Raw genomic sequence first — 26793 nt, forward strand, 5'->3', positions numbered from 1 at the left:
TCTCTCTCTCTCTCTCTCTCTCCTCCCTCTCTCGTCTCTCTCTCTCTTCCTCTCTTCTCTCTCGTCTCTCTCTTCTATATATATATATATATATCTCTCTCTCTCTCTCTCTGGTCTCCTCGAAGCTTGACCCAACCCGAACCTGCTCCCAGATCTCGTCGTCAACACCTACTAGTTTCATACCAACTGGTCTCCCCGAAACATTATCACCGTCAAGAAGCTCAATCTTGTGGTAGAGAAAATAACCCTAATTTCATTGGTCCGTGATGAGAGAGAGAGAGAGAGAGAGAGAGAGAGAGAGAGAGAGTGAGAGAGAAGGAGATATAAGCTCTCTGTTTTTCCTTTTTTGTTAATTAAAATAAGGGTTTAGGTCTAATGGTCTTTGAATTTTAACTCGATTCGCATTTTGGTCCCTCAATTTTCAAAATCGTTCTCGTGTCCTTCAACTTTAGTTTCGTTAACTTTTTTTATTTAAATTTGAGTATGTGCATGGCACATGGTGTACTGTTGATGGTCAAAATCGAAAATTGCTTCACCCTTGGGGTACATGGGCAATTCCTGGTGCACCAAAACCCCACACCCACTCCCCCACCATTGCAACATAACTCTCCCCATCCACATATCTTCCTTCCTCCCCAAGCCAAGCCCATTAAAACCCACCACCAATCGAGGAATAATATATTTCCCTTCCTCCAATCCAACAAAGTCATGGACATCCTTCACCCGACACCGAGCCAATTAACTCATCACCCAGGCAACAACTGATGGCTCTCCCACAACCTTCACCCCCACCCAAACCATACCCACCTTCACTGCGATGGCTTATGTCCCTTGCTCTATTTCAAATCCTTGATTTTGTTGATCAAAAGAAATTGAAAAAATCAATTTGAATATTTCATCCCAGGAAAAGAGGGTTTGGGACTGGGTGGGATGGTGAAGGTGAGGAAAGCTTGGTGGTGGTTGTGGGTTGTGTGTGTTTAGGTGGGGTTGGGTTGGAGAGGTTGTGGCTACTGTGACGAGCACTGGTGGACTTACAAAGGTCTGCACCTCCCCTCACCGGAGAAAGCTTTTCAAGTGCTTGAAAGTTGCCCCTCCGTTTAGATTAGTTGTGCACTCCATCTATTCGACAAAAGGCCTGACACCAATCTGTTTATTTTCTTCTTCTTTTTTATTTTTTTTATTTAGAGAGAACTCCAAGTCTTTTATGAACACTGATTCATCAATTAAGTCTTGTGCCAAGAAAGAAAATATTGTATCGATCAAGCTTCCAAATAAGTTTGAATGTAATTCATAGTTAACTGAGAAAAAAATAAATAATAAAAATAATAAAAATAAAAAGAAGATGAAACATAGTACAGTTTTTTTTTTCTTCTTCATCAACAATTGCGCCAACTTCGTTTTTGGCATATGAATGGCATTGGTATTGTTTAAATTATAAGGTTATTTGGTTGTTAATTTTTGTTTAAAGCTTTTAGTCTTTCAAAATTGCACATCCCCCGAAAAGGTTTTTTTGTTTTTATTTTTGTTTTTTGGGTGAAATGAATATTTATATATTGGAAATTAAAAATATTACAAAAATACCATTTTGCCCTTGCATTTATCGAAAGTGAAGTTGAAGGACCACGAGAACGATTTTGGAAATTGAGGGACCAAAATGCGAATCGGGTCAAAGTTCAAGGACCATTAGACCTAAAAACTCATAAAATAATAATTAATTGGAATAAGTTTGTAGATTTTAAAAATAGTTTTGAAGTCCAATACTAAATAAGTTTCATATTCTTAAAAAAAATCATAATTTTTTAGTTTATTTTTTTTAGTAGGATACCAGACGGACCCTAATCTTTTCAGTGCCCTTTAAAACCAATTTTTTATTGATTTGTGATTGTGTTAATGATGGTAAGGAAGTAAGGATATATATGTACTAGTATTAGAGGTTGATAAGAAGAACACAAAAAGAAAAGACAGAAATGTAGGACAAGGCCGTATCAGGCACAAAATCTTAGCTTTGCGAACCACTTTATGAGTCTTAGAACGTGGAGGGGTGACTTTGCTGAAATGGAGGTAGGCAGACTTGGAATATACTAGTGGTGTACGTTTGTAATAGGGGTGGGCACTCAAACCGGCAAATCGGAAATCCGAGCCGAACCACACCGAATCAAACCGGAAAAAAATCGAGTTGACCAAAAAGTCAAAAACCGGTCAAAAACCGAACCGGACCGGTTTGGACCGGATTCGGATCCGGTTCCATGTCTTCAAAAACCGAACCGGGCCGAACCGAACCGGTGAAACTAAAAAAATATATAATTTCAATATATATTTATATTTAATGCTATATTTTTAATTTCACTAAAAAAAACTTAATATTTATCCAAGTTCAATGTCAAAATATCTCTCTTTTCTCACTTTAATATTTATTTTTTATATGAAATTGAATAATTTGTTAATTTTCAAGTAAAAAAATAATATTTCAGTTGAGAATTGTATTACAAAAAAATTTTAAAAAATAATTTTTATAATCCGGTTCAAAACCGAACCGAACAGTTTTTGAATTTTTTTAATTAAAACCGAACCGAACCAAACCACATGAATAGTAACGGATCGATTCTAATTTGAGGCAAAAACCGGTCCAAACCGAACCGTGCCCACCCCTAGTTTGTAATAGATTTATGTCTTCTTGTAAATCTTCTTTTTTCTAGTGGTAGTGGTTTCATCAGGACCACAAAGCTCCATGTTATTAAGACACTGCACTTTCAGTGTGAGCATTATAGGTCCACAGCCATTGAATCGTCCCTTCGGTGAGTCGTATTAGTCGAGTTGAGTTCGAAAGTGAGCCAAGGTTGAGCATTGTTTTTCATTTTGATTAGGGCTGTGAGTCCGCTCTTTGCACTTAAGTTTGAATCTCATTCTCCATTAATTATTAAATTAATTTACAATAATTTAGACTATCGCTTGTAAATGTTAGTTTATACTTATCAATATCAATTTTGGCCTTCCTCTCCTAGTATAATTTCATGTCACTTCTCATCACTCAGGCATACTTAGGAATTGTCATGGTCTCGGATGGTCCCCAACTGGGTTAAGACTTACATGCACCCTTAATGCGACAGTGATATACCTCTATATCTCTCTTTATGTAACCAGCGCAAGTGTATCTCCCTTACAAAATTTCCGTACACTTAAAAATCAATGACCTATCCGTAAACAAGGGTCATTAACGAGCAATTCTTGTTGAACGTACATGTCGGTCCCCTCATCAAGAGAGAGCTTCTGTATAGGGCTACCCCATGGAAGACGGTGGACTGGCCCACCACCAGCCCCTTGATGATCGCTGCACCGTTGGAGATGTAGTCATAGAGGACGCTTTCTGTTCAATTAGAATCTGTTTTCACTGCCTTCACCCTCTTTAGTACAGAAGAGGTTGATTTGTGATTTGTGAGTTGTGAGAGAGAGACATCTGAATTTGCCATGTTCCTTTGCAGACTAAATACGCTTTTCTGTTTTCCTATCTTAAACCAACGGCTGAGTGAGTTCACTATTAAAGTACTACACATATTGCAATTATGGATTTTACGTACGAACTTTTTTAGGTCCGTGGCTTTTGCATGGTGTGTTTCCAACATTAATCATCATGCGCAAGAAGATTATATACCTTTCAAACAAACAAAAAAAGAATTTATCAGACTAAAAGTCTGATAAAATTAAGTGTACATAATTTTACTTAATTCATGTGATTTGCGAACGTATATCTACTTAGTTACCAACGGGAATTTGTGTTAACAGGTCGTATTCGTGTCATGTCTTTCCATATTCGTATCAAAAATTGTTCACCTCCACCAACACTTGATTTAGGTTGAGTTTTAAAGTTAAATATAGGAATCATGAAAGTAAGAAAAGTGTTTGAGGCATGCTTTTGTTTAATCTTTTGGTGTCTCCCTCAGGGTGTGGGCATAATCTGAAGATAAAAAAGTGTGCTGGAAAGCTGCAGAGGTAGCAGTAACATACACATGGGTTTCTGCAACAATTTTAGCTTGCTATGTGCGCGAGAGAGAGAGAGAGAGAGAGAGAGAGAGAGACTGTCGTTTTATCTGTCCTGCAGTACACGGAATCACCAGACCAGGTTGCCCAACAATAAGAAAAAGCCAAACATCCACAAGACTGTACTGAATAGTACTTATTATCGGTCCGTGATTTGAGGTAGAGAGAAAGAGGTGGAATTAGGACTAAATACTACTTAATTAAGGCAAATAATCTTAAGTTTCTATCAAACTCTAATGCGAATCAAATTATTTTTTGGAATTGCAAATTGCAAAGTTTCTAGGATATTCAACTTTCAGTAACTCATATGGGGTGAATCGTAAATGTTAGGTTTGGACGTTCATGGATTTAATTAAGGGAGATTCACTATTATACCCAATATGAGGGCCCAAATTATAAAAATACCCTATATAAAATGGACTTTAGAAACACACCCAAAGTCCATTTACAACATAACAAAAAAGCTTTTAACTTATTATAAATTACAAAACTGCCATCAATTTCTTAAAACAAGCCCAACCCCAAAATCTCATAAAAATACCCAAAGCACTCAATAGGGCATCAAAGTAATTTAATAATCAATATTAAATTCAATAAGGCTAGCTATCATTTTTTTGGTTTTTTTTGGGTTTGTTTATAGGAATTCAATTGTGTAGGGTTTATTTATAATATTAGTGCTAGAAATGGGTATATCACTAAATATCTCTTTAATTAATACATATCACATATTCGTGATTACATATATTTGAGATTTACTTTAAAATTTTGTATTTGATGAGAACTTATGTAAATCATGAAAATTGTTCTGTTACCAATGTTTTTCTTATTTTTTGTCCAAAGTCATTACATATAACAATAATACCTCCTTGTGGAAAGTCATTAATGAATAAATGATTTGGTCAAAGGTCAATCCAGAAGTCATTAGAGCTTTTCAACTAAACTTTCAAATTTAGATATCCCTTTATCCAAAAAAAATGCAAATAATTTCATGAAGAGAGAGAGAGAGAGAGAGAGAGAGAGAGAGAGAGAGAGAGAGGAAGGGAGGGTCCATGTTGTCATTTGGAGGGCCAACATACAAGAGTAAACCCAATGGGCTTGGCTCCCACCAATGTCCTTACACATACCCCACAACACCCGTGGTATGTCCTTTCCTCCCTACACACCACATGACCCTCCCCAGTCTCTCTCTCTCTCTCCCTAAACCCTCTTCATAAATACCCCTCTTACCCTTCACTCACTTCACCACCTACACCTCTCTATCTCTCACTCCACTCTCTCTTATCTTTCCTTCACCCCAAAACCAACCCCAACAAAAACAGAAGAAAAAGAAAAGAAAGAGAAAAGATGGGCATCAGAAAATCAAACAAACTGGCTCAAACCGCAGTGCTCAAGCAAATCCTGAAAAGGTGCTCAAGCTTGGGGAAGAAACATGGATATGATGAAGATGGCCTTCCCCTAGATGTCCCAAAAGGTCATTTCCCAGTTTATGTTGGAGAGAACAGAACAAGGTACATTGTTCCCATCTCCTTCTTGACACATCCTCAGTTCCAGTGCCTCCTCCGCCAAGCCGAAGAGGAATTTGGTTTCGATCACGACATGGGCCTCACAATCCCTTGTGAAGAAGTTGTTTTTCGCTCCCTAACTTCAATGCTCAGATGAGATTTCAAGTTTTTGAAAGTCAAGAGATTTGTAGGATTTTCATGGAGAAAAAGATGGCCCAAGATGAAGCACCACAGAGAGCTTCTCTTTTTTTAACATCTTTTTTTCTTCATTTATCTTATCCATCAATCTTGACTTCAATTTGTTGGGTTTTTTTAAAATTCTTTTTGGGGTTGGAAATTTGGGAGTGTTTCTTTCTTTGAATTGAACCCTTTTGAGATGTTTGATTCTTGACTCTAACTTGAAACCCATGAACATAAGATGGGTTGGGTTACATTTTGTATAAATTAATGTTTGAGATCCATTTTGCTCACAGAGGTGGCTTGTTTCGTGTACCCTGTGACAGTAATATTAGTACTGTTTTTTAAGGAATTAATGAGAGATTTAATTGCTTGTTTGCCTTATACCAAATCTCTCTCTCTCTCATACAAATTTAAGAACATGAAATTGAGATCTGTGCATGGCTTGAAGCAGCAGCTAGTACTAGTAGCTTGGGCTACGTGAAATAAAATCTGGGAGTCAAATCACAATCAGGAGCATCTGTTAGCTATAAAAAAAAAGTGTAACCAAAAGCATGTGAAAAAAAGTAGCTTGTCAGAGAATGTGGGGTACATTGGCATAGGTACGGATTATCGATCAGGGTTTCTTCATTATTGAATGTACTGCTTGCTGATAAGAAATGTTGGTACTCAAAATAATTACGAACTGGAAAAATTAGTCAAATATCACATGAACTCTAGCACTTGTTGGAATTTGCCATCTGTAAAAATAAAAATAAAAATAAACACATGCATCAGTTTGTCATTTCAAGTAAAAATTCTATTTTTTTGTGAAAAAAAATACGCATAATTCACTTATATGACTCTTTTTGAAGGATGATTTGATGTCCGAAATATCAATTAATGCACTATTTTAAAAAATCACGTACAAAATATATGAAACTTCCTCATGAACATAAAAATGGATGAAGTTAGTCGTAAATGATATATTACAATAAAATTTGACTTTGAGATGCCAAAAGTGCCTTTGTTTTTTCCTTTTTCAGGTGCATTGCTGTAATTAACTTTCTCTTTTAAGTTTGTAACAATAGAAAGGTAAGTGGGGAAGTGCTATTTTGGCAGCCAACAAAAATGGATTGGGAATGGAAGACACCTAGAAGCACAAAATTTTGTTACCTGAGTGGCCTTCCTGAAGGCAATACTTATTTGAGATGGTGGAATATTATTACAGCATCTATAACATTAATTAATAATGATGACCAGCATGATTTTAACTTAACTTTTACATCAAAAGAGTATATATATATATATATATGTGATATAGCTGTAATTCCATCAATTACCTAATGAAAAATGTCATTCTAATTTCAGACTAGACCATCTCTTACAAATACATAATTTTACTCTACATTATAATAGATTCTACATAACTCGTTCACGAGAAATTTGTTAAATAAATATGATACAAATAATATTATTCAAATAAGAACTGAAAGGGGTAAGTTTCCCAAATATCTGAGTTTACGATTCTTAAAACTCAATTCATGAACAGTTAAAGATATCTTCGAGTCAAGTCTGCGGTTAGCTCAAGTGGTGAGAATAGATGAGAAAGAATTACATTAGGATTAAGAGTTCGATTCCTTCCATTGTCATGTATCTAACCTTAACTTAGAGTTTAAAAAACGCGGCTGACACATATATCTGTAAGTGAATTTCATAGAGATGATGATCCAAATTATATGTTCAACAATACAACGACCCAGATGCAACTTTGGAGCCTGCATTATCATTTTGATTGCTAAAGATACGTAGCATGTATACATATATAAATTGAAAATGAAATTTCAGTTTTATCTTATCCTTTATTTATGACATATATATTATATAGCTTTTGGATTAATGTATATACTGGTAGCCCGTACTCCTTCAGCTCTCCTTGTCCTCGAATACTACAGGTCAATGACTGCTCGATTTATATCATATATTATCTGTTATTGGAACTTTTAAATTATTTTTTCTTAAATAAATAAAACTGAACTTTCAATCTAAACCATTCATTAAGTAAAATCTTATTCATCACTTGTAAATAATAGTTTAAATTGACTCAAATTGAATCAATCGAAAATGTACTGACACGTAATTTGGTGAATAAATTTGGTACTAATAGAAGTACTTTATTGTAAATGCACTTGAACCGTTAAAAGTACATATTTACGGAAAATACAAGAATGAACAGAACATAGATGGATTTAATTTGTGATGGCAAATGACAAACTGAATATGATGCTATGATCATAAGAAAATCAATGAACTCTTCTTGTGTTTTTGTAATGGCATCTAGCTTTATTATGGTAGCACATTTTCTCAACTTAACACCTCTTGAAATTTTAAAGTGATACCGTTTTAGAAATATTCATTAGAATAAAAAAATGTATCATACGACGGTTTGTTAAAAACTGTCGTTTTTCAAATATTGTACACCTTATTAGACGACAATTTTATAACAAATTGTCATCTAACAAAATAAAATAACAGTATTTAGTACATTCATCATCTATTGAGTATTGTCTATTTGAATTATTCTTGTAGTGATTACTCTATAGCCTTACATTTTCCATGCTTTTGCTGAACAAGTCCTTAAGCTAATACACTTTCTGGTTTGAGACACCGAAAGGACAAAAGACAACCTACTCAGATTTTCATTTGCGGGCATCTCTCTCTCTCTCTCTCTCTCTCTCTCTCTCTCTCTCTCCAAACACACACACACACACCACACGCGAAACTGACAATTTGGTAAGAAATGGCCAACTCATCAAGCAAATAAGGCTGCCTATGGATAGCTGGTCCTCTCCTTCTTATTAATGCACTTTTGTTCGTTTCTCTCGCAGCCACACAACAAAAAGTCTCTCTTCTGACACGCACACCCTCTACCATAAACTGCTTCTTCAACTGCAAAAGAATATCTTCCATTCGTTGCCCCAAATCCCCGATCAAAATTTCCTCCTCAGAAAAAAGAAAAAAATATCTACTCTAATTATGTTCCTCTTCTTGTTCGTCACGTCCCCCCTCTTTCCATTGGGAACGATAAAAACTTAGAACATCTAAGTAAATTACATGGGTAATCCAACTTAAACTCAAAAAAAATACCAACCCTAATAAAGACTAGGAAAGTTTTCAAAAGTAGACAAGTTTCACTAATGCCCAGTAAACGACATCCAGTTACAATATATTATATTTGTGCCCAAAAATAAAATTAAAAAAACTAGGAAAATGAAGAGAGTAGTAGACAGAAGTTATCGAGTGGGTCAGTTTACAGTTAGATACATGTCGATTCTGCAGTCTTGTCCCAGCAGTCTCCTATGTAGCTATAGTCCTCGAAATTTCTTGGAAGGAGGCTTCTGATCGGTTCAAAAAGGTTCGTATAATCTGAAACAAGACATACATGATCAATTAAAATCACATCACAAGATTTTGTCCTTTGTAGAGCAAGACATAGACCTGCTAATCTAAATCTCCTATAAAGGATAATACTTGAGCCAACAAAACTTGATCTAATGGTACTCAATTCTCCTAACGGTACTCAATTATCCTAAATTTCAGAAAAATGTTACAAGTTCGAATTCCTTGTTTTCGTTGATCACAATACTTAGAGTACTCACCATGGCCTCACTGTGGCTATTGAGAAATAGTGTTCATAAGTTCATACTCCATAAATATGTATGCTGAATTAAGAAATTTAAAGAGTATTCATCAATGCACTCGAGATTTTACTACAAATCTTACATTCGATTATCTCCCCTTACATTCTACTTAATGTCGAAATTCAAATTCTAAATTAATTTAAACCTTAAACATGGACATAGGTTGTTGGTGATTATTAAGGTATGATCCATCATCTCCACAGCTGTGCGTTTCATTCCTCTCCCCCCCTCCCCTCTTCCCCTTTCTAAAGTTATCTTCTAATTATAACTTAATTTAAATTCCTTTTTCTTTTTTTTTTCTTTTTTTTTTTGTGGGTAATGTATACAACTGGTTCTTCACGCATATTCTTCGAATGTGGGATGAACTAGCTAGACAATGAGGACATTTGGTAGGGTGAGGTGGGGAAGGCATGTTGAGCTCCAAAATATATTTGGAAAATAATCTAAGTTGGTATTGTCGGAGAGTACAAAGTATCCTTTGCTCACTTCATTTTCAATCTTTCTCAGCTGCTCTCTTCCCCGCAATCATCTCACATACAAATTACAAACCCTAATCTTCTTTCCTAACCTATATGTATCTAAAAAGAAATTATGTCTTGTCCATGGTAGGGCGTCAGAGAACATGGTGAACTGGGAAAATGACTTTTGGATGGCATATATATTATAGGTACATATTAATTAGTACATGCTATTACTTTTAGAGTGTACTATATGTCATGGATATGAAGACCTCAAAGGCATATTATGAGTTGGCAATGTCTTTGGTTAATTATTGGATTGCACTATAGCAGATAGAACGTCGACTAGACATACTCAAAATTAAATTTGATGTACTCCTTGCTAAATTGCCAAGAAGCAACCGAAATTTGAGAGGGGAGGTGAGAGGAAAATTTTGTTGCCGAGTTGATGTATGGAGTTAAGCGTTCTTTCACTAGAGTTATATGGCCACGTTTGATACGGGAGATTAGACTGGCTAAATGACTAGATTTCATGTGTAATCAATGAGGAATTAATATGGATGTTGTGTTCTAATTGAAGGGTTAAGGTGGACAATTCATGTGAGGTTGATGTCTAAAACTTATCTCCTTCCTAAAAGACAACATCCCATATTCCTTGATTGCCCGTAAAATCTAGGCATTTAGCTAGTTCAGTCTAATCCTCTATACCAAACCTGGCCTATAAGTACCATTGAATTAATATAATGAGAAAGTTTAAGCAATATTGAATTTATGATGGGTGAATTGCGAAAATGGTCCTCAAACTTGTATGCGATTTACATTTTGGTTCCTAAATTAAATTATTAGTCCAAATGGTACATAAACTCTATGTTAATCGCCCATTTGATCCAACCGTTACATTCTGTCAATATTGCTATTAAATATGAGGGTAAATTGGTCATTTCGTATGTTAAAATAAAAAATAATAAAAAATAAAATAAAAACTCAGTAATTGGAATAGGGGAGAAAAAATCGAAGGGAGGGGGTTTGGGTCTCATGATTTTTTCCTCTCTTTTTCTTCAATTATTTTCTAATTTTGTATTTATTTTAACATTATTTTATTTGTTAATTATGAAAAGTCGTATTTACCCCTAAAATTTGGTTACATTTAACAGAAAATATAACGGTTGGATCAAATGAGCGATTAAAATAAAGTTTATGTACTATTTGGACTAATAATTTAATTTAAGGACCAAAATGTAAATCGCATACAAGTTTGAGGACCATTCTCGCAATTTACCCAATTTATGATTGAGTCGGGCAAACTTTTTTAACTGAAAACTAAGTTGAGATTGAATTTGTGGTGCATACTCTCAATATGAGTTCTATCTGACTATATGATTTTGAGTCTCTTCCATTGATTAGGAAATAGGGTTTTCATTTTTAACACATAAATTCTTGAACACTGAAGAAAAAGAGTCAAATGGGAGAGAGAGTTGAGAAAAATAGACAAAGAAAGATTGAGGAAGATTATAGCGATCATCAGTACATTATAGTCAGACCTGAAAGAAATAGTTGAAAACAAAATGTCGTTGGGTATTCCTCATTTTAATCGACAATGATTCCACACTTTCCATAGCTTTTAGCCTCTACTCTCATCTCTCATCTCTTAGTTTCAAGAGAGATGGGATCCCAACTCAACTCATTAACAGATTTTAGCGTTTCGTTCGATTCATACCAACTCTCATTTTTTACAACTCATCATAACTTCGAAGTTAAATAAGTTTAGGCCATAGTTATACTAGGATGAGTGACAGGAGAACACCATGCAAATGTTTGCTTGGGGTATATCTTGGTCCCCCTTTTACCAAGTTGGCATGGCAATGTCAATTATGTCATTTTCGAAAAAATAACAATATTCTTTTCTTCTTTTGCCATAATTGTCCCAACCACTTTCTCAGACTACCAAAGGCTTTGAGGCCACAGAGAGAGAGAGAGAAGAGAAGGGACAAAACTGGTTTATAACACCAAAAGTACGAAGCCCCCTGTACTTGGTGGTGCTCGCCATCCTCCCTTTACTCCACGGGCAATGATAATGTCACCTGCGTTTGCTCCAACGCTTTCTCAAACGGTAAATGTGAAGCTGTTGCTGTTGTCAATGTAGTTGTGGTCCTGGCTGGTGGGTAATGATAGGATATCCCCTGTGGGTCCCTGGGGGTATGAGTAGCACGTTACTGAGGCCCCACACGTGGCCCGCACATGTTAAAACAAGTGGAACGTAACCTCCTCACCACGTGCATGATAGTCCTTTGACAGTGTGTGGGTATGTTACCATGCATCGATCATGCAATGCAAGAATAGTCTTTGAATTTATTCTCCAGTTCATTTTAGTTCTTCAACTCCTGTTTTAGTTTTTGCCAACTCTCTCACGCGTGTAAATTTTATCATTCCGTAACAAGTCACAATTTAACACATCTGTAATATAATGAAAATTGATAATTTTTTCAAATACAAGAGATAGTCTAAACTACTCTAAATTAAACTAGGGAGACTTTGGAAAAAATCAAAGGAGAGAAATTTTTTTTAAAAGAAGCCAAAATGGACAAAATTACCCTTATTTATTTTTTGATTACCTAAGGAATCCTTTACATTTGTATGTCTTTGGTTTGAAAGTTGAGAGGTTTTTCTGTCTTTTTTGGAAAAGCTTTGGCTTTTTCCAAAAGTGAAAGTTTTTTTATGGGCAAAACCTAAATTTACTATTAAAACTAACTTATAGAAAGAAAAACTCGAAAAATGACAACTTGAAAAGAAAAGATATGACCGTTTAGTTTATGAAATATTTAGTATCTATTCTGTTGAAGGAAGTCGTAAGTTGAATTTTTTTATATGCCAGTTTTCTAATATAAAAAATAAAAGCAAACATGTGTCTGGTAGTTTTAAGAGTGTTCAAATGTTCTACAGTTCAACTATTGATCATGATCATAGTCTAAAATACTGATAATATCGAGGATATTATCATTTTTTCGGATCAATGATATTTTGGAATGTATCCATACACATATCGTATAAATATCAATAATATTGAAAAATATCGATGTCGATAATTTCTCTCACACTTCATACCAAAATATCGCTATAATATCAATAATATCGAGATAGCATGAGAAGCTTATGACATAAAAACTAAGCATTCATGAGTTTAGCATGAGAGAAAGAAAGGTCAGGTTTTCTAGGGGAAACAAAGGTTAAAGCAAAGGATTTCGTGAGGATTTGATGAGGAGAAAGAGAGACAGAGATTAAGGTGGAAGAATGGGTTCTTTGGGTAATTTTCCAGCAGCTTGACGAAAGGTTTGTCAGTATCTGGAATAGTGTGTCAGAGGAGAAGATGGGAAGAGATGGAGGAATAGAGCTTGAAATTGAAGGGTTCCAAGGATGAGAGGTGAAACTTGCTCTCTTGGATGTGTATAATGGGTAGAGGATACCCCCATTTTACAGTCGCTGGAAGCTTCTTCTTCCCAAGAAACCCTAATGGGTTCTCTCCAATTTTGCTAAGTCTTCCCTTTCATTTCTCTTCCCTTCCTTTGATTCATCCTATTTTGTGAAATCACCCTCTGTCCAAACACACAGAGACAAGATTTTTGGGAGCTCAAAAGTCTTCCCGCAACCGTTCCAATGATAACCTCCCATATCTGGTTATCACTTCTCATTCTTTCCTCCCATGTTTCATGGCAAGAGCTGATAAGGGAAGGAAATAGATAGCAGCGTTGGTCTGAAGGATGCCTTTTCTCCTAGCAACCTACGTGGGCTAATACCCTTTGGTCTTTTGAATGGTTTGTCTTGAGGTTTGCCTTTGGTCATGTGTTGGAGCCTCCCAGCAACCTGCACATGTGAGTCATTCCTTGGCTTTTGTCGTGGTTTTGTCTCCAGCCATGTGTTAGAGACTTTCATATATTTTTCTTAATCATTTAGGCCTTTCTAAGGTAATGGGTTTGTCTACTAGGGAATGAGCCAACTTTACAAAGTGATGGACTATTTTTTATTAAGGTGATGGGTTAATTTTCCAAAGTAATGGGCTCCCTTTATCTCTTCTTATGCTTACCCACATATTTGGGCTCAAGAAATGAGCTCGATTTTTTGGGCTCCCAAGCAGCCCAAAACTTCTATTTCTCGACTCATCAATGGGCCTCATAAATGCTTGTTATCATCCATGCCCCAACCCACTCAGTAAGCCCCGAGCATTTGCGTAGCATGGGCCCACCTAAGCTTGTAGCGTGGCTAGGTGTAAAAATAAGGATTTTCTGCTTGGCATTGCATGTCAGTTGGCATGCTTGAATTTTATTGTCTTTGAAAAGGGATATGATGTTTGACGGGATAATTAGCATGGGCTTGCATATTTATAGGCTCATTTCAATTCTTAGCTTGACGAATTGCATATTTATTTGGCATGGCACGTGGTCATGGCTCATACAAGCATGCATGACGAATTTCGCGTGCTCTGAACCTGGTCTTTTCTTAATAAGGTGTCACACTGGGCTGAGAATTTATTTAGGCCCAACCCTGAATTTTTTAGGCCTCAACAGAAGTATATGAAATCCAATCTCAAAGGCAAACTTTGTCATTTGGAGATTTTTTGTATAAAATCATCAATTTTTGGATGAAAAGTAAATGAAAAAGGAGTTTTGTGAAAACAATTTAAAACATCAAGGGGTATTCTTGTACTTTATAAAACCTCAAGAGGTTTTATGAAAAAACCAAAAACCTCATGAGGTGTTAGTGTAAATAACTCAATTTTGAACCTTATAGAATCTCTATGTGGTACTAAGTCACTCATGTATCTTACTATGCCAAAATGTAAAATGTTGTAGTAAATCATTATAAATAAATAATTACGGTGTGTTTAATCGTCTTTCATTAATTCCTATATATTTTCTACACTCGCAGTGTTTGTCAACTTGCTATATAATCAACTTAAATCAGTTAAACCCATTATGCAATACATTTCCTTCCAACTTTTTTTATATTATAATTTTTGTGGTTTTTATTCAATTTTTATCGATATCGATAATATCCCGATATTTTTTTTGAAATTTCCGTAATTTTAAACTACCGATATTTTCAAAACCATCTATATTTTAGACCTTAATAAGAATCTATGTGATGTGTTTCCAAAAGGCTAATGTCACTTTTACAAAGAATAAAAAGTTTTAACAATTTGACCACTAATGACACATGTTCATTTCTTTTCCACATCATGAATTATTGGTCGGTTGGAATTTTAACTAGATTTAAGATTATGCAGTACTTCTGCCAACATCTGCAGTATTGGTTCTTCTAAATATTTGTTCAATTTTTTTTTTCCCTTTTTTCCAAATCTTGAAAGGACTTGTGAAATTATGGGGTCTCCTATTTGAAAAGTCTTTAAAAATAAAAATAAAATAAAATAAAAACCAGTTCGGAAAATAAACCACAAAATGTCAGGCATAGTGAGACACTGGAAGGCCCAATTTGCATGATTTCAAGTATTCATTAAGAAATAAAATGCTGTATGCTTTTTGGCCCAATTCGTGTGCTGATTACAAGAAATTAGATCCACAAAGATGCGGACTAGTTTTTTGCTTGAGCTTTCTTCTAGCAATAGGACCAAACTAGGTTGGGGTGGTCCTAAGTCCTATAACTAGGGGTGGATAAGGTTCGAATTGGATCGATTTTTGTCTCAAATTAGAATAGATTAAGTATTATTCATCCTATTTAGTTTGGTTCGATTTTAATTAAAAAAATTCAAAAACTATCTGGTTCAAGTTGAACCGGTTTTGATCCGATTTGATTTTTGAACCGGATTATAAAAATTAATTTTTAATTCAATCTCAACTGAAATATTATTATTTTTACTTGAAAATTAACTAATTATTCAATTTCATCTAAAAAGAAATATTAAAGTTAGAAAAGAGAGATTTTGAAAGTGAACTTGAATAAATTTTAGTTTTTTTTTTTGTGAAATTAAAAATAATTATATATTAAAATTATATATTTTTTAATTTAACAGGTTTGGTTTGGCCTGGTCTGGTTTTTGAAGACATGGAATCGGATCCAAACCGATCCAGTTCGGTTTTTGACTCATTGTTAACTTTTTGGTCAACTCGATTTTTTTCTGATTTGGTTCGGTGCGATTCGACTTGAATTTTCGGTTCGCCAGTTTGAGTGCCCACCCCTACTCATAACTAATGCATCATGACTTAAAGTATACATTTAAAGGTCCTCTATATTGCAGTGATGCTATAATGAGCGATTACAATGAAGGGGTCTTTAGTGTTGAAGAATATAAGTTCTATATCAAATGATTGACTAAATAAAATACAATTTATAATAAATGATTCCACTTTTAATAACACCAAGAATTTTTGTGATAAAATGCCATATCTATTAAGCTTTGTAAGTGGTTAAGTTGGAAACAGTATCGGTATTGTTAGTAGTGGGCCGATGACCCGTCTCTTTGAGATTAACATGGTATCAGATCTTAGGACTCAGGTGGTGGATTTTAGAAAATTAGTGGGTTAATCAAAATTGCTCATTATTTTTCTTTGACATTGACAATAAGAAAAATGGTACAAAACCATCCAATTTTTCTCATGGGTCATCTACCCATGCAAATTTCAATAAGATTAAATTCAAATCTCTCAAATACAAATTCTCATTTAGTGGGCCACACTTACCCGTTAATTTCCAATTTTTTTCCATGAGTCATCTACCTATTAAAATTTCAACATCTCCAAGTTGTCTCAAAGACACAAATTCTTAATTAGTGGGCCACACTTACCTATTAATTTCCAAATCAATTCCGAACTATGTTGGTTTGATTCATTCAAAAAGGTACGTAAGCAATCTAGAAACTCAATCTAGATGCCATCACCTAAATCTTAAATCCAACAAAATCCCTAGTTTATTCTTAACCAAATTTGCTCCAAACACAATTCAAAATCAAATTCTTGGTTTATTCAACTAAATTAACTCAATACAATTCAAATCAAATTTCCTTCGCAATGAATCATTTATTCATTGCAATTCTTTGAACTACGAGTGGCTTGATTTCCGTAAAAGATACGTAGGCACCCTGAGGTTCGACTTAGGAGCAGTTGCAAAACCAAACACACACGTTCTGTTTTTTTATGATGGAATCAAAGGGTGTTCCCTTGAAGAAAGAGATTGTAATTAAGAGACACCGCGTCTCGAACGCGTCGAACCTAAAATAACAAAACCCAATTATTTAATTAGTGTGGTGAAATTATGTTGGGATGTTCACATTTTTCTTCAACGGGTTGGTATTATTAGTAGTGGCCGATGACCCATCTCTTTGAAATTTAACATTTAGTAGACCGTCTAATTTGATTGAATTCCGTCATTGTAACCCCTCAAAATAGCCCCTCAATATAAACACCAAGTAGATCAAGTTGATCAAACCCGTGGTTCTCATAGAGTCATACTATATTTTGCAATCAATCGACTTGGACAATTGGATAATTTTCCAAATTTCTTAAGCCCGCCTTGGTCATGATAATGAAATATTGGTCGACAATTTCATGTTGTCAGTTCTAAGAATGTGTTTAAGTTACTCCTCTTGGAATGCGATGGGTTCTAGATAAAAAGATAAGGTTGTTGTTGTTGTTTTCATGACGACTTTACCAAGCATAATTGGTAATAGCACTTACACAAAGTGCTACCAATTTCAAACTTTTCCCCTCTTTTTCCACATGTTGGTAGGACCTTACCTCGACCCTTTTTACGCTTACCATGTTTCCTGCCTCATATTTTTTTCACTTTCTTTTCAGCCTATTACCTAATCTTGACTCCTAAAAGTCACTACATTTTCTAGGTAACTCCTAACTCATAATACAGAAAACTACAAACAAAAACAAAAAATAAACCAAACATTTAGGTCAACTTTTTTTTTGGTCTCTCAATCTAGGTGACATTCTTACATTGAGGTTTAAAAATTTTTGGTTTATTAATACAATGATGTATTATTTTAAATTAATTTAGTTTATGAGGAGGGAGATTCAAACTTAGGTGTAAGGGCCAATTTGGGATTGTTGTCACTTTTTTAAAAAAGTTGCTTTTGATGTGCTTTGAAAATAATTAGTTGTAAAGTAAATTAGCTCCATGTTTGGTAAACAATATTTTTAAAGTGTTGTTAGTAGAAAAAGCAATGTCAAAACCGTTTAGTAAATGTTAATGTAAAACTGTTGTAACTGTGAATAATGACTAAAATAAACATAATGTTGAAAGTATCATGCGCTAATCATGTGGTAGTGGTGATGGTGGTAGTGGTGATGAAGGTGGAGGTGGTGGTGGTGGTCGTGGAGGTGGTGGTGCTAGTAGCAAAGGAGGATGTGGTGGTGGTGGTAGTGGTAATAGTGGAGGTGGCGGTGGAGTTGGATGTGGAGGTGAAGGTAGTGTCATTTTTAAAAATTAATGATGATATTTTGGGAATTAAAAAATTCATTAAAGGCTCATATCTGCTTCTTTTGAAAGTAGCTTTACAAAGTAACCCAGAGCCTACTTTTAAAAGTTGCTGTCTAAATGCTACTACTTTTAAAATATTCAGAATATTTTATTTTTACCAAACACCTTAAATTACTTAACTTTAAAGTGAAGTATATTTTTAGTGAAAACAAAAAACAAAAAAAAAACAATCCCAAACAAGACTTAAGAGGACGGACTCACTTTCTTGGCTGCGCAGCATGTCGGAATTTTTAACTTTAAAAAACAAAAAAGTGCTTTTCAAAAACCGCTTGAAAATAATTCCTAATAAAGCACTAATTAAAAAGTGTGTTTATCTTAAACTGTTCTTAGTCCTTTCAAAAACACTACTAAACGGTATAAATAGTTGGATCAAAATTTTCAATGAGTGCTTATCTTTTAGGTGGTCCCTCATGTTGCCTACCTTTCCTATCCTTTTTATTAGTTTAGTGTAATAAATCTGCCTTTTTTTGTAAGGGAGAAGATTAAGAAAATTAAATTAAATTCTAGAGCCTTGCGATAATCATGACAAACAAAGGCCAATGATGGATGGTCACACCGATGCCATGGCCTGGATTGCCACAGAACATGCCTTTTTTAGGAATGAAAATAAGCAAATATGCGTTCGGTGGATTAAATAGAAACACAGAAACGCTTCAGAATTACTCTTTAAGTTGGAAAACAAAAACAAAATGATGTTTCCCGTTTCCAAATTCTATTTCAGAAAACGAGAAAACATGAGAAACGGAAGAATTGCTCCCTCTGCCGCATTCATCACTTCTTTGTCAGCCACAAAATAAGTAGTAATGCGAGCATACATTTGTGCACTACGTTGGTGGGTGGTCGCACATTATCTAAATTTTCTTGAAGTAACGTATAAGATATATCATGACGGTGTATCGGAAGAACAAGTAAATCGTGACAATATATCTGAAGAATAAGTAGATCGTGATGGTGTACCTGAAGAACAATTAAATTGTGACAGCGTACCTGAAGAACAACTAGATCGTCATAATGCATCCGAAAAAGGAGTGGATTGCAATAAACGTAATTAAATGAAAATATATTGTCGCAAATGATGGAATTAGTCACAACAAACATTTTGTTTGAATATTTCTGTCCTGAAATTATACAATTACTACAAATCCCAAAGTTTACAATATTACACAAATATTAACCACATCTATAATTTAAAAAAAAAAAAAAAAAACTAATTTTCTATCTTTACCCAAAAATAAATAAAAAATAATTAGTTAACAATTTGTAGTCACTAGTTAGCTAGCAGTGAGCAGTCCATGCAACTCGGAAACTCAGCTGAGTCGTCTCAACTCGACCCGCTCCACTCAAAATCCACAGCTAACATACTGATTTATCAGCAAGCCCGTGAAGCAACGGCCGAGATTCACCCAAATATTCAAGCTGACTCAAAACATCCACGTGGCAGCGTCTCTGGAGATCATCGATGCTTAAGAACCGCCCGGAGTTACTGGACTCGGACCGGGCCACGACCCGGAGAACCTCCTCGAAAAACGACTCGTCGCACGGGATAGTCAAGGGCCCTTGGTTGGCGAAGCCGTACTCCTCCTCGGCTTGTACTAGAAGCTTCTGGAAGATGGGGTGGTTCAGATACGTCGCGCGCACGATAAACCGCCTGCAGCTGCTCCCCACGCAGACCGCCACGTGTCCTGCGGGGACGTCGGACGGTGCACGTGCTGCCGCGAGGCGGGCCTTCTTGTGCCAGCTTTGTAGCATTTGACGGATTCTCACAATGCGTCGGATTTTGTTGCATTTGCTGATTGCTGGTGACATTTTCCGGGAAAGCGAGGGAAAGAGAGAGAAATTGTGAGAAAAATAAGTCTTCAGAGAAAAAAGTGTAAATGGGTGGGGGTACGAGAATTGTTTGGGGGGAGGGATATTATATGGGTTGGGGGGAAGAGAAATGCCCCTGGAGTTGGAGATAATTACGAGATTGTGGGTGTTTAAGTTGTTGTCAAGGCCATGTGACAGGGTAGACAAAAAAGTTGAGATGACAACATGGGATTAGTTTTGCTAATCTTTAGTTTCTTGATAGATGTGCCCCTCATTTATTTGGAGGTAGATAATGCTTTTATTGGCTTCTCTCCTCACCAAATAAATAAATGTTTTGCTTGATTGGCGGCGTAAAAGAAAAATTAACTTATGAAGAAGAAAAAGTACTAGTAATGTACAATATGCAATAAGAAAGGAAAGTATCACCACAAGTCTTAGTGCGGTTGGTAAATTGTTATTTTCATCTGACGAATTATCTTGTGTCTCAATGGCAATGTTCAAAATGCTTTAGAAGCACTTTGTGACTAGGCAAGCCAAACTCCGAGCGAGGATTAATTCCACCCTTCGAGTGTACTTCCTTCAAACACCTTATGGTATTTACCCACAAAAAAATAAAAATAAAATAAAATATAGAGTTTTAACAATAAATCGATTTTAGCATAACATAATATACAAAAAATCCTTATAAAAACTATATGAAGTGAAAAAACCAAAACTAGTAACTCGTCATTTTCTAATTGCTTTTAAAAAAAAAATTGAACATACTAAGAACAATTAGAAAGTGATAGTGACTAATTTTGAGTTTTTCTCTCTAAATAGGTTCAAAAAGAATTTTTATATATTATGTCATGTTAAAATGAGGCTATATACGAAAAGCCCATGAAAATAATAATATGAAATAAAAGGACTTTTGGAAGCTTTGAAGCATGACCCGGGACGGACCCAGGAATTTTATGTCGTAGGGTCATAGTGTAAGGCTTGGTGGGGAAGAGGGTTAAAGGTTTGTGGGGGGTGGAGATTGGGGATTTAGGTTTGAGGGTTTAGAAAATAGGTGTTTTGGGGATGAAAATTCGGGAGGAAAGAAGCTGGGCAGAGGCAGATACAAGTTGTTCTGTTTTTTTTTAAAACACTTGGACCAAAACGACGTCGTTTTGGCCAGGTGTTTATAAAAAAAAATTCGGTACTCCTGGTCCAAAACGACGGCGTTTTGGCCAGCGAATTTTTTAAAAAAAATTCGTTGCTGGTCCAAAACGACGTCGTTTTGGCCAGCGTGTTTTTTAAAAAAAAATACGCGGGCCTGGTCCAAAACGACGTTGTTTTGGCCAGCGTGTTTTAAAACGACGCCATTTTGGCCAGTGCGTTTAAAATAAATAAAAAAAGCCGGGCTGGTCCAAAACGACGCCTTTTTGGCCAGCCTGTTTTTAAAAAAAAATTAGAAGCTGGGCCAAAACGACGCCGTTTTGGCCAGCTTCTTTCAAACAAAAAACAGATTTCCTGTTCAGCTTCTTCTTCCTCTGTCTGCAAGTCCTCTCCCTTCAGCCATTCTCATGGGGTCACATTCCAAATCAAAGGGACCTTATATCTTGCTTTCATGGAGTCCATAGAGTCGTTTGACCCCATTAACCCCACTGTGGGTCCGTCCCTGAGTATGACATGGGTTGTTGTGTGACCAACAAGCAGGTATATTCAATTGGATTCTCTGAGGTAAAGCACCAAAAAGAGAAAAGAGCATTTTGTGTTTCTGTCCCTAAAAAACATTTTAAGTTTGGGAATAATGTCTTCCAACCAACAGATGCAATGTGTTTAGTAATGTTGCAAAACAGATGTGTTTTTGGTTACAGTCAATCAAGGAACATGGAGAGGGGTCCGTGAGTCAAGGAACGTGGAGAGGGGTCTGTGAGCTTTATCTCAAATACCTTTATCATGGGACCAAGGACTAGAAACTAGGTTTTCAAGTTCATTTTTCCATTGATGAGAGAGTGACAAAGTGAGAGCAGACGAGAGAGGGATGACAATGAGGGCAGCTCCGTAATTTTCTATGAGGACAGCGTAACTTTCTGTGGGAGCACACCGAAAAAGAAACAATTATTTAGTATGGTTTCATTTTAACCGAATCAAGAAAATATTCAAACAAAAACAGAATCAATCTGATTTGATTTAGTTTAAAGAAATTACTTTTTTTTTTTTTTTTTTTTCAAAAGTTGATTCGGTTCGACTGGTTGGCAAACTTACACCTCCAGTTTGCGGGCTACCTAGTGCCTCCTCAATGGCAGAAGTTCAAAACCCGTTGGGCTATCGGTTTTTATGCCCTACCCTAAAACTAGTAAAGATAGGCTATGCTATAACAGTCCATCTAAGCAATAGCCACTATGAGTAGCATTGCTCATGTTTGTTTTGTATATATTGTTGCCCCATATTTATATAACAATACTGATATGATTGGATTATATTCTATTTGTCTGTGCAATGCAATAGAACAAGTTGAAGATTAATGAAGTGCATGCTAATCATTTTCAAGTGAAAATTTAATCAATTCAAATGCTCTTCTTAATCTTGATAAAATGTGCATAGGATTTGATTCTGGGAAAATACATGTGCATCAAATAAGCCTTCAGAAATGCACCCAAAACAATATAATAGGGCATCAATGAATAATTTATTTTACTTAGTTTTGGCAACTTAGGAAGGAGCATGACATTGGTCTGAACTTGTAGTGTTTTCTGATCAACAAACAGGCTCTGCTCAGACAAGATTTTCTTCCCAAACACAAAATCAGCAAACCAGACTTTGGACCACAGCATCAATAATATTTTTTTATGCAGAAACACCTGCTATGGAACCCTTTGAGTTTTTTCTCAATCTGAATTTGTTGTCAGGTTATAAAAAGAAACACTTAATTAAACATCCCTCCCCATTTCTTAGCCATCCTTTTTGGCATTATATTTGATACGATTCGATCAGAAAGCTAACTGTTTTTGTGTTTGCGGTTGAATGGACCACATGGTATCACAATTTTAAATACACTTAAGCTATAGTTATAGTTAATAATCATTTGACCCCATATTCAATTTTTGTTTATGTTGCTAAAGTTACGGAATTCGAACATGAGACCACAAACTTGCAAGTCAAGACCATTTTTCAATAAGGTAGCTCTGGTGACGTTTAGATTTCATTGAAAATTTGTATAGGAAAACTCTTCTATACATAATGAGTAATTTTTTAACAGAAAGATTTGACTTAGCGACACATTCTCATAATCTAGTAGCATTTAGTTTTCAGTTTATTAGAGGAGGTCTAGGGCTTAAATCCTTCAAAAAGGCAGTTTGTTTTTGTGGTTGAAAATGACGTTCTCAAACTGGTGATATACAGCTTGATGATTATGTCCTTGGACAGTAAACTTATTATTTAAAGGGTCAGCCAGCAAAATTATTGGCTCTCATTGAGTGCTTGGCCTTTAATCATGAGCAGCAACTTTGGAAATGCGCAATCAATTCACTGGTACTCAGTGCTTAAGTCCACAAAATTATATTAATTAAGCTCGAAATGGACAGATATAATTTTTTTCCTATTGCTTTTTGTTTTTTTTCCCTAACCCCATGATCTCTTGTCGACCAGTATCTTTTTATCACAGTAATACTTGATTAAAATATAACATAATGAAGATTTGGGGAATATTTGATGGGACCATTTGTGTGGGGTGATTTGATTAGGAGCCACGGATATTTTTAAAAGTTCCAAAAATAAAAATAAAAAAGAAAATAAACAACAAGGGAAAATAGAAAATGGAAAATGTGTATGTTCATCTCAGCCCAAAGAGGAAAAAATTCAAAGAGTTCAAACTGTTTTCTGGAAAAAAAAAAAAAAAAAAAAACATGAAAGTTTATTTGTTGTGATTCTGTTAGCCGAGTCATTCTGTAGTGAGGGTCTTATGTATGACCTTTAGGTGAGGTCTTATCTTTTAACTGTTGAATTAGTCAAATCAATTTGACCCAACAGTTAAGATATATGGCCTCACCCGAAGCCCTTACTATAGAAATCTTGTCTGTTAGCCTGAACAAGAATTACCAAATAGCTGACTGGGCCCTATACATTGGTTTTGGCCCTGTAACTTAGAAAACTTGGACCAAGATAATTGTTTGGGTCCTCAAACCACAAATGAAAATATAATGTTGCAAGCAAGAAGAAAACTCTCAAACCCACCCAGCAATATGCAATATCATCACTCAGCCCACCTACCTTCAACTTCCCACTACTTTATATAGGCGCTGAGAGTACAAAAACCACATGTAGAGGTGAGTGGTCCATACATGAAACTATAAATGGTGGATTAAATTTTTTAGGTTAGCCTTCCACTACTGGAGATGAGTTATATTTTTGCCATATTCAGCTGTGTAAGGCTAAATTATAGTCTCCTTAATATTTTATTAGTTTTTAGTATATTCTTTAAATATATTGAATAATTTAATTAAAGTACTACTTTAGATCCTATTTAAAATTGTGGGAAATTATGAAGAGTGATGAAAAGAGTAAGGACAGTATGTAAAAAGAATGACGAAAAAAAAATAGCAAATTCAACAGAAGAACATCATCAAAGAGAAGTAGTGACAATCACCAAAGTGAAGAATAAAATAGCAAATGGAGAGGGATTCTAATAGAAATTGTAAAGACAAAGTGATGTTTAAAGTGTTGTAAACATGCCCTAAGAACCAATCATTAGATGAAATCTCTATGAATAGTCCGTTTAATTAACTCGGATAATGAGTTTTGGTCACAAACTTGAAATTTTGAATTCATCGATGAAATCGATTCACAAAATGTAACTCATAAATTGGTTAAAGCCTCTGACTTCTACTTTCTTTTGGCTATCTACTCTTCATATTCGTTGTGGATGTACACTTGGAGTTTGTCTATCAACACCTACATGACTTAAGAGGAACATTTTATATGGAGTGAACTCAGTTTGTTATTTTATTTTTAGAGTTTATACTTTGGATTTTTTAGGTTTGCAATTATGAGCTAGAATTGTGAGGGATATGATGCACAAGTTCATCTCCACGTAAAGGAATAAATTCGTAGAGAAGTTAAACGGAGGTAAGGTCCAGTTTGGGATTGCTGTCACTTTTAAAAAAAGTTTCTTCTGTTGTGCTTTGAAAATAATTAGCTGTAAAGCCTTTCAAAATTTAAGATTAAACAGTCGATGATGTAATTACCTAAAAAGCCTTTCAAATTTTAATATTAAAGAAAAAATGTGATAGTTAGAATATCCAATTAGTTTTTCATGTTTTGGAAAATGATAACAATTACCACCAAACAAGTTTCCCGTTTTAAGCTCCTTGCTAACAACCAACTGCAAGGAAGCTAAGGGAGGGAGGTGGCCACTGGCCCTTCTCCCCTCTGCCCATCTTCCCCTTCCTCTCCTCATCTCCCCTTATTTTTCTCCCATTTTTTCCCTTCCTCTTATCCCTTCTTTTCCTTCCCTTCCTCTCCCCAGATAGTCTAGATCTGTTTGGATCTAGGTCTATTTGTCTGTTTGTTTTGTTTGGTTGTTTTTGTAACGTTCTAGGTGACTGGTGTTGTCTTTGTTTTGGCGGCGACAATAGTAGTGACGCTGAATTGTGTCTCTCATCGGGAGAGTTATGATACCTGATGACTGATGTTTTGTCTTTGTTTCGACGGTGGCGGCGGCAACAGTGATGTTGGTGATAGTTGTTGGGATGTGGTGCTCTTCTCTACTCTACGCCGTCCGAAGAATTATGCTTGGTCATAGGAGGTTTTCTTTGTCAGATTCTGAGTTGAAGTGGAATGCTTCTCAGGGGTCCTTTTACTATTATTTATGTATTCCTCATTTGTATTCTCTCTTGGTTTCTGCTATGGTATGCCATGCAGTTTGTGTGGGTGTCAAAGGACTATGATTTTGCTCATGAAAGACTTCTTTTCACAGTTGGAATGTTTTGCGGTTCTCTCATGTAGGTCTACTATGTTGGTCTCTAGTTCTCGTCCTTGGTCTTTGTGTTAGTTTTCGTTTTTTTTTTTAATTTTATTTATTGTAATGGTCAAAAGTTACCTGAATTGGACTCTCTTGTTAGTCCATGACATGTGTGCACTCTTTCTTCCCTGGGGTTTATCCTACGAGGTAGTCCTAGGAAAGTTTTAACAAGATCACTATATCATGTCGCTCGACGTACGTCTTTGGTTCTTTGAATGAATTTTCTTTCTAAAAAAAAAGTTTCCTATTTTAAGTTTTTTTTACAAATGAAATGTAAAAATTGGAAGCTAAAAATTAAGAACTGAAAGAGTTATCAAACCAACCTGAAAACTCTTAAAATTTCAGCTTCAAATGTAGCGTAGAGAACCCTCAATTTTTATTTTTATTTTCCAAAAAGTACCCTCATTTTTTTATTGGGATAATTGTCGAAATGTCACCTGAACTTATACCTCAGTTTCAATTTGTCACATTAAAGAAAAAAATTAAGAGAAATGTCACCTTAATTTTTCAAAATCCATAATTTGTCATCCGACTTTAACACCATCTAATTTTCCAGCCATTTTAAGGGTACTTTAATCTTTCCATTTTTTAAAAAAAAAAGGAAGAGAAAAAAGAGACCTCTCTCTCCCTTTTCCCCTACCTGCCCCCAAAAC

At 35.4% G+C, this 26793-nt stretch overlaps 2 protein-coding genes across 2 annotated transcripts; one reads left to right on the plus strand and one right to left on the minus strand.

Moving 5' to 3' along the window:
• The first annotated feature begins 5289 nt into the window (after positions 1–5289).
• On the plus strand, positions 5290–6098 carry LOC117637928 (auxin-responsive protein SAUR50-like). Its single transcript, XM_034372981.1, has one exon. It carries the CDS (start codon positions 5380–5382, stop codon positions 5692–5694), a length of 315 nt encoding a protein of 104 aa, XP_034228872.1. The 5' UTR covers positions 5290–5379; the 3' UTR covers positions 5695–6098.
• Positions 6099–19543: 13445 nt separating this feature from the next.
• On the minus strand, positions 19544–20219 carry LOC117637927 (auxin-responsive protein SAUR71-like). Its single transcript, XM_034372980.1, has one exon. It carries the CDS (start codon positions 20152–20154, stop codon positions 19702–19704), a length of 453 nt encoding a protein of 150 aa, XP_034228871.1. The 5' UTR covers positions 20155–20219; the 3' UTR covers positions 19544–19701.
• Between the last annotated feature and the right edge of the window lie 6574 nt (positions 20220–26793).

Source organism: Prunus dulcis, chromosome 8 (genome assembly GCF_902201215.1).
Source record: "Prunus dulcis chromosome 8, ALMONDv2, whole genome shotgun sequence".
Taxonomy (NCBI): Eukaryota; Viridiplantae; Streptophyta; class Magnoliopsida; order Rosales; family Rosaceae; genus Prunus; species Prunus dulcis.